The 13,088-nt window shown below is 39.1% G+C and overlaps 1 protein-coding gene across 5 annotated transcripts in view; it reads right to left on the reverse strand.

Moving 5' to 3' along the window:
* Nucleotides 1-13,088, reverse strand: part of GRM3 (glutamate metabotropic receptor 3) — a 104,234-nt gene that overhangs the window by 36,544 nt on the left and 54,602 nt on the right. For all 5 annotated transcript variants that reach the window (XM_072329164.1, XM_072329180.1, XM_072329190.1 and 2 more), the window contains exon 2: nt 7,477-8,080. In XM_072329164.1, the coding sequence (XP_072185265.1) occupies nt 7,477-7,974 (498 nt within the window). In that variant the 5' untranslated portion in view covers nt 7,975-8,080. The remainder of the gene's footprint in view (nt 1-7,476; nt 8,081-13,088) is intronic.

Consider the following 13,088-nt stretch of genomic DNA (forward strand, 5'->3'; position numbering starts at 1 on the left):
AGACAGACAAGTACTGCTGCTGTTGTTTCAAACAGACTGCACATTAGGCTGCTGAGCAGAATGCGAGTGAAGTACATGTGGATGGTGTCTACTGAGACACTGAAGGAATCTCCATCTCACCAGGTGTCAGTCTGTCAGACTCATGGGCTCTACCATAACTTTTGCTATTGTCTTGGGTTTCAGTAGGCTCAAAGTCATGTCTCTTATCTTGGGAACAGTTTGACCCATCCACATCAATACTTTCTAAGCCTTGCTAAAATCTCTCATAGTCCAGTTTCTTTCTTATGTTAACGGTGGGCCAACATGCTGTAACAGTCTATGACAGTAAGGGAGGAAATGACAGAAGATAAAAAATGCAAGATCTACAACTTGATGCAGTCTTTCCAATTTTTCAGAACTAGGTAGAGGATAGACAAGATGTTGACCTCCTTTATCATCACAGCCCAAGAAATCACATTGGTGAGTCTAGAACCAGCAGCTCAGCTTGGGCATTTATATGATTTGAAATTATTTGAGATGTGCAGGTTTCAGTGGTGGAAATGTAGCCACCTAACTCAGAAAATATGTAACTCCAGATTCTGAAATGTTTTCAATAGTAAATTAAGAGATTAAGTACTATATTGGCAGTAGACTTGAAATGCCTCTGTGAGTCTAGAACATTTTATCTACCTTCTGCATTAAAAACTGTGGGTATTACAGTGGTCTGGAATAGTATTAAAGGCACTATGAAATACAATCTTTACATGGGGGACGTGTCACAACCTACAGCAGAAAATATTTAGATTCATCAGTAGTGCTGGAATCCCTGTCCTTTTAATTGAGAGTCAATAGCCAGAAACTGAGACAGAAGTAATGAACTCATTTAGGAGCACCATCCCAACTTGCACTTGTTTGTAATCTGATACATTACAGGACAGAAGCAGTAGTTCTCTTCAGATTTCTCTCTTTTTGATACTAAGAGATCTGTTTTGTAGTGTTAGTTTTTGTTGTTTTCTAACAAAATTCCTTCCAAAAAGGAGATAACAGAAAAAAAAAAAAAACAAAAAAAAACATGAAATGCAATTTTTCTTTTTTTCCAGTTAACAGGAGACAGGAAAACTTTTCAGTCTAGTTCTTCTGAATATTTTGGCAACAAAGATAGAGAATTATAACTAAATATTTGCAGTGGACTCAATAGCTGTCACATCTGGAGAAGCAGTGTCTGAACAGTGAAATAATTGCATCTATGGGAAGAACACTAGATACTGGGAACAGCAACAGAATAACATGTAGGACTTCTATGAACAACCCAGGAATATCTTTCTATATGCTTTTCCTGTGTAAGAAAAAATAAAGTAAAAAGGATGTGCAGAGAGATGATGTTCTCTGAGCAAAGAATTGCTTGGAAATTATTGTTCTTTCTGTACAATGAGCTTTCATGTATGCACTCCGTGCAGCATTAGCTGTTGAAGTGATGTTAGCTTAGCACTAAGCAGGCAATTTGACAAGAGACACTTGCAGAAGACCTTGATCTGTGCAAGATGGGTATGATTCTACTTAGAGACCATGTAAACCTGACTATGAGTGACTCATGTCGCATTTACAGATGATGACTGCCTTTGAGAAAAGCCCGATGGTTCAAAAAACCACTAAAGCTGGTGGTTCAAAAAGGATAAATGAGATCCCGGTGTTAGAAGTGAATACCATTATTTGAGACTCATCAACTGCTGAATAAGTCCTACTCAGAAGGGGCAGAATGAGAGTTGGTGATGCCAAGATGTCCTTAACACATTCCTATTCAGTTTCTCCTATAGTTACAACCTTCCTCACACTGAACACTGAATGGCTCCTTTCTTACCTGAAAGCTCAGGGTTTACATACACATTTTCACTTGCAGTAGGAAAAAATGCTCACACGGAAGGAAAAGAAACAAAAACAAATGAAAAACCAACCAACTGACCAACCAAGACTGTCGAGGAATTAATTAGCTTATTATTTTCTAGGAAGCCAAGGAGATGAAGGTACCTGTGTTTATTTGGGATCTTTAGGAAATACACATCCAGTGTTGTCTAGGAACTTTGAAAATCCAAACCTAGTGGATACTTATTTTCTGAATGTGGAACAGAAACACAGAACAGAACAAACAAGAAGAATCTTGCTGGGGGATAGAGGAGGGAGAGAAAGAACCAAGATAAAAGAGGGAAGAAGTTTGAAGCAGACACCAAATAGTTAGAAAGTGCATATATAGCTTAAGTATTGGTGGCAGGTGGCCCATCTCACAGAATAGATCTTTTAGTAAGGATTTAGCCTTACAAGCACAAAATCACCTCAGACTGTTGCACAGTTCAATGCAAAGCTGTTCTACAAAGCACAAATGACATACACACAGTGTAGTTCTTGCTGTCCCCAGCAGCCTCTAGCACATGTCCTGACCGTATCCCTATTGAATCCATGTGCAGGGAGACAGAACTCCTTACATTGTAAGATTTTTTTCCTGCACGTAGTTTTTCTAATACATTATTTTCCATGTTGTGGAAATCACATACTGTTCTCTGGGTTCTCCAGATGGAAGATGGTTTATTCCTGAAGAAAGAAAATGGAGGTCGTTTGTTTCATGCTCCAGGAGGCCCTGGCAGAACAGTGTGGCTAAAGGGAAATGATAGCCAGAGAGATAGCCAGTAAATGAGTATGTACTCTGAATTTCCCACCAGATGGTCACTCACTTCAGAGAAAGACTTCAGCTGTTTTGATAACAGTAATTTAACTTTAAATCTTCCCTTCTGGTTGTTGCTAGTCTACTTGAGACACAGCAAGAATTCACAGGAAGACAGCTGTGCAATAGTTTGTACTCTGACATTTATTTTTTTTTTTTCTAGATGAATCTTTAAATTGGAAATAACCTCCATGACTGTGATTTGGAGATCTTGTGTGTCAGCAGCATAAAGGAAACTTAGCAAAGGGCTGAAGCCCTATATAAATATGAAGGCAGGGGACACACAAATACAAAGCCCAGCCTACCTAAAGGAATGTCTTAAGGATTTTAGGAGAGCTGGCTATAAGTAGTGCATCCTGATCTTCACTTTCAGAAGACAAGACTGGGTTGCAGAGACAATATTGTGTGTGGCCAAATTCAGCACCTGAGTACTCATATTGCTGCTTACACATTCATATTCCCTACAGAGCTGACCTGAGTATTTTAAACATGGCATATGGATTATCTGTGCAGGTGCTACCCTATGCAAATGAACAATGCTTTTTTCTCATCCTTTTTACAATGTCATTGAAGATCCCTGAGGAAAATAACTCTGAGATTTCTGTTGTCAGATAGGAGCTGCTGGATAATCGGACTTGATTAAAAAACTATTTTAAAGCAAAATTAAGTCTCCGAACTTTAGAGAATACACCTTCTGATCCCAAAATCAGCTCAGCTTAGAAATTTTTACTGTGAAAAAAGCTTTTTTTACAGGAGCCTTTTCACCAACTGAGAAGCCTGGCTTGGGTTTTGAGGGATCAAATGCTGTGCAGATTGGGCCCAGCGCTAATTTAAACACATCATCTAAAAACTAATTATCCAGATCGTCATTAACGATAATAGCCTAGTCTGACCAGAAAATAATTAAGCATTCTGCATTCTCTTGTTTTTCTCTCTGCAAAAAGTGCCTATTGCGCATACTGACTCAGTGGGGAAGGTGTTTGTTGCTGATTTACCAATAAATTCTTTTTTCCATGGTGAAAGGATAATGAAAGAAACAGAAATCTGACAGCAGGAGTATCATGAAGTGATTTTGCAGACAGCTGTCCAGACCTAAATCTGGTGAGGGAAGGTGAAAGGAGCTGAAGAGAAGGTTTTCAAATACAATGATAAATTCACGTGAGAAAAATAAACAAAGCAAAATAACAGAAATAATTTCTTGACTGAAGAGCTCAGCATGGTATATTTTCAGGCTGGGGAGACGTGCTGTGGACTCTGTGATGCTTACCACTCTTGAGCAAATGAGAAATACTTGAGAGGGCTACAACGGAAAGCACTCAGCACCCCGAGGACAGTTTGGAAGCATGGGAGCAGGGGGGGATCAGCCTCATGTTGCACCTTCTGGATGGAGGGTTCTCACGTTTGGTAGGGGAGAGATGGCAGCTGCTGCTGGAGCTACGATGTAGAGGTGACAGTCAGAAAATGTGATAGTCTTCTGGCATGCCACCAAAAGGTTTGTTTTTAGCACTCTGAAGTTCTTACATCTTCAGGTTTGAGTCTGCAGTGCCTGCTATTTTTGATGGGGTTTGTTTTTGTTTTTGTTTTTTTTTTTGAAGCAGAAGTCATGACTGGCTATCTTAATAAGATGAGCAGCGTTATTAAATCTTCTCTAGATAGTTTGAATTCTAGAGGAAAGCTAGAAGAGATGTACTAGAGAGAAGCCAACCTAATTATGTCAAGTTGAAGTAATCTACTAAATAGTTCTTTTCTAGCTGGAAACTTCGGCATACTGAGTGATTTGTGGATCTATTTATTTTTCTGAAAAGATGTGCAAGAAAGATATTACGTTTGAATAACTGTTGGCAACTATGCAAAGCTATGCATAGCGTAGATGTTACTGTTGGATATTGCTTTTGTTTCATCCTTCTTAATAATTTTCAAAAATTGGGTGATATACAGATATGCGTTGCTATTTTTCATATGTACTGAATGAGACAGTCCCTTATCAGGACTTCTGATTTACATGTGACAGCTGCTCCAAACCCAAGCTTTTGGAATATGAGATACTGGTATATATATAACATATTCAATGTGTATTGCATCCAATCTGCCGCTTCAGATACGGATTTAATCTTACATCAGTGAGCACCAGGGACTGGCTTCAAAGAGACAGACTGACAGATGTTGTGTAAGAAGCCCCAGGACATTTTAGGAGTGTGGTGTGACTGCCTCAGGGCTTCTGGGAGGGAAGAAAATGTCTCTTCCATTCTCTTAATGATAAATACTTCTATAGAGCTGCCTTTTAGACTACTTTGTGTCCTTTTGACACTATTGAATTTGGGGAAGACTGAGAAATACAGTCAGATGAAAGGTACAGTAAAGCCACTGCCACCTCTCTTCCAGTGGGATCATGCAAGCTTATAATGTTTCTTCCTCAGAATATTTGACCAGCCTTGAGATACTTGCATTCCTGGGAATTGATAAGCCAAGGATGAAAATTATACAGAATTTCTTGATTTTTTCCTACTAACTTCTTTTCTTAGTACAGTTTTTACTATCCATAACAGCCTGCAATTTGCTGTTTCTATGTACTCTTGTATGATTGTGAGAGACAATGAATAATGACGAACTCTTTGTTACTCGAGATTTTGCAGCTACCATTCCTCTTCTTCAGATATCTTTTTTCCAATCCTGGCTCTTTGTACTTGAAGTGATTGTACCTATGTAACTGCACAACATAAATTCATGTCACCCAAGCTGACCCACAGTGGGATAAAAGAACTCCTACTGAAAAGTGGCTGATCTTTTTCTCTGCAAAAATTATTCCCCTGTGGTATGGGTAGCAGTCTTCCTACTTATTCCCTATTGCCTATGGATACATAGACATTGTGTGGCCCCGGTGGCGCAGTGGTATAAAGTGATGCTTGCAGCACTGGAGGGCCCGGGTTTGAATCCCCGCTGTGGCGCAGAGGGTAGAAGTGTCGCTTTGCTACACAGAGGGCTCGAAACCCGGGAGTTGGACTCAATGATCTCTAAGGTCCCTTCCAACTCGCACGATACTATGATACTATGATACTATGATAGACAAGCTATGTACTGGATCAAAAAAAAGGGAAAAGTGATATTTGTTGAAATGCTCCTTTTGTAATTATGCATACCTACGGAAACAGGATATACTCTCAGACTGATGGGAATGAATGCCTTGAAAACAGAAGCAATTACTTAATGTAATCTAACTGAAATGAAAACTGAAAGAAACATTGTCCTGGTTATGAAAGAGGTAAATCCATGAGCTTTCTGACACTGCTGAGATGGTCCGTAGCACAGAATGTTTTTTCTTCTTTGACACTGATATGGTAATTAGGTCTTGTACACAGACTGTGAAATCACATTGCCCATAGTAGTCTAGTGGTCTACTTCAGTTGTGCCCTTCTGTCATAAGGTTTGTTGCCTTTTGAAACCTATGGGTGGCACTGAGAAAAAAATAGCTGCAGGGCTTAGCCTATATGAAACTGAGCTTAAGCCATCATTTAAGATGGTTATGAGTGATGTGGTCTGGCTTGTTTAATTTAATCAAAAATAATCAGTTGTGTGTTGATTTGACATAGTCAGTGAAACTAGAGGATGTTTTTGCTTGTGACTATCAATCACTGGCAGGGGTAAGAAACTTTAGATATCCATGGCTTTACTGCCATAGGAATTCCTGGGTTGGAGAGCAGAGATGCAGAATAAAAGGGGGCATATGTATTCTTTGTGTTTATTCAGTGGAACTAGTGAAGCCAAAGAGCTTAAGCTTTATCACAAGTTTCTAAAAAACTGGAAGAACAGGAGTAAAAGGAATCAACACTCACTGTGGTTAGTTTCTGGAGACTGAGGGCAAACATGGAAGGGAAGCATAGTTTGAAGGATATGTGGATCATTTATTCCACTTGCAACCTTATACGATTCCAAGACATTAAATACCCTCCAACACCCTATTGAGAATCTATTTGAGACAAATATTATAAAACCAAAAGCTGAAGATGCAGTGTGCCAGAAGAAAGGAGCAAGAGGTACTGAGGACATCTGTCTTCTGTGCTGGACTTCTGAAGTGCGTGCACTGCATTCTGTCAGGCAACATTTCCTGGTAAAATCTATCTTCATATGAACAGTATATGAAAACAAAAGCAAAGAGAATAAATTTGGAAGCCATTCAGAAACTGCTGTCTGTAAGCGATATTTGAGAATTTGTTCATTGAAGTCAGCAGAATAATTTTTACCAGCTTCAGCGTGCTTAATTAGATGCTAAATTCTTGTAATCCTTTGGGTCAGGTGTAATTCTAGATCCTGGCAATATGTCATTTTCACTTTATTTCAGCCTGGAAGTAAGACAAGGATTTCTTTTTTTATTTTATATCTCTATTGTTTACATAACAAAAAGCACATAAACTTGGCATGATGAGCATATATATATATATATATATTCTGAAATATAGGTGGCATAATTTATTATTGATGTGAAAGTAGAGATCTGAACAAAGGTTTATAAAATTCTCATGAAATCCACAGTTCAATATAAACACTAAGACTTTTGGAAACTTCAGCTACCCTCAGAATACAAAATGACTAGAGGAAGTGAGCAGCTGGCAGAGATTAGAATTAAAGAATGAATAAAAACTAATACAAAAAAGACTACACACTAGACCCACCCCTAGGATAAACTGATTAATCTAAGTCTTGAATGTTGTCCATCCCATATGAGACAAATTTGATTCACAGGAACTGCAGACCAATGATTCTCACCTGATGGAACTACAGAGACTTACCTGTATGGAGACGCTGCTATAGGAACCACCTATAACTCCTGCGATGAGTAATGGTAAATTCTCTTGAATGGCATATGAGCCATCTGGGCACATATATTCTGTTTCATCCACTTTAGTCAAAGATGCCCTGACAAACTCCAAAGATTGTTCTAAGGCATATGTATCCCTGGAACACGTGTCCAAGATGTGAACACCAAGTTTAATTCCTGGCAGCAAATAGTTGTCTCTGTTGATTTCATCGATGGCAAACAACATGGCCTCCAAGCGCTGGATGCCTCGATCCTCATTGATTCTCCCACATTCTTCTATCCCAGTGCCTTTTTCATTGACTGGGAATAAGCCACCTAAGACCAGGTCTCCTTCAATCTTAATTTCCTTCCTTACAAAGCTGTGATCACTTAGGGAAAGGAAAACTCCTTTAGAAAACAAAGCTAGTGCAAGGACTTGGAGTCTGGTGAACATCTTCATTGGTCCTGTTTTTGCAGCTCTAAGAAACATTAGTGGGAGCAAAAGTGCTCTTCATTCCTTCTGAGCCATTGCCAAAACTGAAGCGTTGACCCACAAGCCAGTGAAGAGTGAACCAGTAAGACTTTCCACTGGATTTCTAAAGAAGAGATGAAAGTAATTAGAAAAGGCAAAAGGAGAAGTGAGTTGTTACAAAGCTTTATCAACAAAACATTCAAGCAGTGTTCAGGGAATACAGATAGCATGGGTAATAAAGAATATATCTGTCGTGTGCTTTCATAGAGTATCTTATTCCATTTGCTCCATAACTGATTACAGACTAAGCATTTGCTATGACAGTTATGCAAAGGCCACAGACATGCAGGGTGATATACCTTATGTTGACTACTGTTCAGCAACATTTTACATTTTACAAAGAGAGAGATCACTTTGAGTTTTGTTTTGTTTTGTTTTTCTTTCTCATAGCATCCTGTCTTATCCCATGGTCTCTTTATTCTAGACTCAGAGTCTCAGGTGTTAGCATTCACTGCATCTCCAGCTGCTTCCAGCCTTCCCTTAGTAAGTTTTGTTCTTTTTGTTGACTGCACCCTACTTAAAATACCTTCATCTATGGTGCTACCACTGTGTTTTCTCCTTGCTGGTAGCTTTTGCTGAACCCACCACTTGGTCTTCACTCAGCCTTCATGTCCAAAGTCTCTTGCTGAAGTCCACCTGCCCTGACTTCTTTTATTGGACTGCTCTGTTGTGGTTTCACATCTTTTATGTTGCACAAGTTACTTGAAACACAGAAATGCCTATTTAAGCAGGTGGGAAACAAGGGCTGTGTCTGTATAAAAAAGTAAACAAGGCCATATCATACCAGCTAACATATCCTTGGCACAGATTAGACTCAGATCAACTAACGCTCTTCTAAAAAATGCCTGGGCAAGCAATGGCCAGAAACATTTCTCAGTAAATGATTTAATTGTGTCCACAGAGGCTTGGTCATTTTGTACTGGTTTGTCTCATCAACAGAGAATGGCTTGTGGTCCATTTTAGTTATTAGCATTGCAGTTCTGCATGGCACTTTACTAAGTGAGCTACCAAGTGTATTTATTATGTGGAAGGTCCTGGAATAGAACCTGAATCTCCTTATGCCTTAATCACAAAATCATCCCTCCTTGAGGCACAAAAGGTTCTCTTCCAAGCAAATTAAGTCAAAAAAAAAAAAAAAAGGGGGAAAAAAAGAGATGAAAGAGAAAAAGAAGAGACATGACAAGGAGGAATCTTGTACTTGATGCCTGCTTAGGGCATGGAAATGCCTACAGCTGGACTTGCTCTCTTTACTGTTAAGCACAGTTCAGTGCTCAGATCACAGAGAGAGCAGAGCAATGATTTATTTACTTGGGATATAATTTTACTCTCTCTAGGGTCAAAATATTCTGCCAGTGACCTTAAAAAGAGAAAAACCAGACTTTTGACTGATAATTAAGCTAATTCTGTGACCCACACACAAAGTCTATCTATGCAGTACGGATACATGATTTATCTGTCGGCTCCCTGTCAGTATCTCTTCAAATATGTCAAAGCTGCTGCTTTGATCTCCAGCTTCTCATATAAATCAAGTGTGATCATATTCAGATAGATCAGTTTAATAATTTATTTCTGTAGTTACCTTTTTCTTAAAAGAATATATATTATTATAAGACTTGCAGGGTTACTAATAATTTGGAAATACCACAAAGGAACTGAAATAAGCAGCAACTAAGGTTTAACAGTGAATGATGGATGAGCAAGCTTATTTCAAGGCAGTTGTTTATCATGGTACGATATCAGTGTTGCTGCACCAAACTGTGTAAAATGAAGGTATTTTATTCATACTTACATCAACATTGTTCTCTCATAAATCAGTAATGTGACATAAGAACAGTTAAAGATCTTTCACTCTAAACCTAGGAATATGTGTGTAAACTGAGCTGCAGGCTGTCTCAGAAGAACATTCCATTCAGAGATAAGTGATATAGTAATGGAAAACAAGCTTCATCATTCCTCAGTGATCTATATGCAGGCCAGTTTGTTGATCGCATATGGTCTATTAACCAGTTCCAGAAAAGACTTTTTATGTGTAATGTTAGGAGGAGTAACAAAGTAATTGTTCAGCAGTCATTTCTATTCCAGACCTGATACTATAATTTGCCAAATAATACTCAAATGTATGAAGGACATAAAAATATTGAAAACATCAAATTGAAAATAATTATCAGACAAAAGGGCAGCATTTTTCACATACATTTTTTGTATGATTAATAATTCAATTGGACTGTCTTCCACTGACATTGTTACACTGCATGGGTAAAAACAGACCTTTGGAGTCTGTTTGTTAGTTTGATTTCATGCAATATCCATTCTATTTGCTTCTATAACTTATGTCATCACCATGTCACGGAAACTACTCCTATATTTTATATCTTATAACACTTATAAAACATTCTTCCCTGTTTTGCACTTGGATAAAGAGAAGCACGAAAAGATGAAATGAGATTCTTAGAAGAGTCCAAGTCCATATTTTAAGAAAATCATAGAATTATAGCAATTGGAAAGAACCTCTGGAAGTCATGGAGTCCAATCCCCTGCTAAATTAGGCTCCCTACAGCAGGTCACACAGGAAGGTGTCTGAAGGTGTATTTCCAGAGAAGGAGATTCTGCAGCATCTCTGGGCAGCCTGTTCCAGTGCTTAGTCGCTGTAAAGAAGTTCTTTCTTGTGTTAGTATGGAATTTCCCTTGTTCCAAACACATTTTCTTGGCACTCACTGTTGCTATCAATGATAGAAAATGGCTTCACTTCTCTTTAAATATTGATTAACATGATTTTGGCACTGAACACCCTTGTTCCTTTGTGGAGCTCTGAGCTCTTCACAGAGGTAAACCAGAGCTAAGCCAGGGACTTTCATCTTTGTTTCTTTAATTTGAAAGAATCTCTGACAAAGTTTTCTGTCTTGAAACTGGATTTTTCTCTGGAGGCATTCGAGGCCAGGTTGGATGGGGGCTTGGGCAATCTGATCCAGGGCCTGATTTAGTGGTTGGCAACACTGCCCACAGGTGTGGGATACAGACAATCACTGAAGTCCCTTCCAACTCAAGCCATTCTATGACACTGTGAAACCATAGGAAGACACTATATGCAGCATTTTGCTTTCCAGGAAAACACAATCATCCCATCTTATGTGTTCAGATTCTTCATTTATAAACAGGAGACAGTTACAAAAACTCTGCTCTGGTCATCAAATATAATTCTGTCTTTCTGAAGTCTCAGAAACCTGTGCCCTGCTGCCCATTTAGCTGTGTTGCCAAAGAGCAGGTTGGTGAGTGGAAGCTGTAGTGCAAAAGCTGGTTAGACTGGAAAGCTTCCCCCTGGGGCTCTAATGGAGTGATGCTTCTAGGATGAACAGCTTAGCAGTTCGTAAAGTAGATCAGGGTGACCAGTAAGTAGCATCACTATGGTGACACCAAACAGACAGCTTGATGTGAAGAAGGGTGGATATTTTAAAGCAGCTAGCAAAGATGGTCTAGCATCACGGTTTCTCTCCTGTCCTTGCTGGTGTGCTCCTCCCGCATGCTTTCTATGCAACTTGCATAATTCACAAATATCTATAGGGACATTTTTTACTTCTTCCAGGCTAATACAGAACATATTTCTCCCCTGAACCATTGTGAAGGCAGCACCCTGGGTCAACCTTTGCCATTTCCTAACAGAAGGGATTTCACCATGCTGACCATTGCATTTTGTTTTTGCAATAATTCTCTCCTAAAGATTGGAAAAGACCACTATGATCACTCAGTCCAATCGTCAACCCAGTCCCTCCATGCCCACTGACCATGTTCCTCTGTGCCACATCTGCCCTTTTCTGGGGACGGTGTCTCTACCACCTCCTTGGGCAGCCTGTGCCAATGCACAGTGCCACTCTTCCTGAGATGAAATTTTTCCTAACATCCAACCAGGATTTCTAGGAAGTTGAATTAACATTTCAGAAAGAAGCATTTGTGGATCAAACTACAATTTCCTCATTTTTCATTTATGTTTAATATTTTAACTCTGGCCATAGACAGGGTTGTATTTTTTTGGGAGTTCTGTTAATATAAAAAGTATTAAAACCATATACAGCCATATAGAGTTTGGATCCCAGGTGGAAATAGATGTAAAGGCTAGGCATAGAAGTGATCCAAATATCAAAATGAAAAATAAACAGGAACAGGCACAAAGAGAACAGTTTCCATGTCTGGATTGGAAAGCTTCTGCCAGCACTTCCCTGTGTGAATTTAGCCAGCAGCACTCTGCTTGTGAACTACCTTTCCTGGGCAGGCTGCCTTTGGAAAGCCTTCATTTTTCACCATCAAAGGTCCACAGGGGAGAGTGACATCTGCTCTTGGAGGACCCTGTCAGAACTACCTTTAGAGAAAAACACTTTTAAAATTTTGTTATTATTATTTTTTACACAACATTTCTGTGCTTGTAAAAGGTTGACTGCACAAACTCACTTGTTGTCATTCACTTATTTACTATGGATGTGCACGTTCTTTTCCCAAAAACATCAAGATGTCTGGGTTTTCCATATTCAGTATTCTACTGATATCATCTGCAAACCAAAATCTCTTTCATGGCTTTCTTCCAGGGATATATGCGCATGACAGTTCCGGTCTTCAGCAGGCTTTTTGCTTTCAGCTCACAGAATAGAACCACCTGTGCTATTGGTTCAGAAGTGAATTCTTGTTAGGCTTGAGGTGTCACTGCAATCTCTTTTTCTGAGTGTCAAACTCTGAAAAGAAGTGCAATTGCATGTTCCATTTAGCCTGATGACTTGTAAGTAGAGTATGATTGTTCACAGATCAATGAGAAATTTGCTGACACCTTCCACCATATCACCACTGATGTCTGGCATTAGCAGTCTATCTAACAGCAGTAGACTTTCCAATTTTCCACTTACGAGGTTAAGGATGGAATGAGAAACTTCATTGATTGCTGAGGCACCTGAGATCTCCTAGTAGGTTCCAAAGCCAGTAACTAACTAGCAAATGGGACAGTGTTCGTGAACAAGCTAAAACTACAAAGGATTTTTTTTTTCTTTTCCTTATTCTCTACCCCTTGCTATCCTAATTTCCCTTACATTCCC

This window comes from Excalfactoria chinensis, chromosome 1 (assembly GCF_039878825.1).
Source record: "Excalfactoria chinensis isolate bCotChi1 chromosome 1, bCotChi1.hap2, whole genome shotgun sequence".
Lineage (NCBI taxonomy): Eukaryota > Metazoa > Chordata > Aves > Galliformes > Phasianidae > Excalfactoria > Excalfactoria chinensis.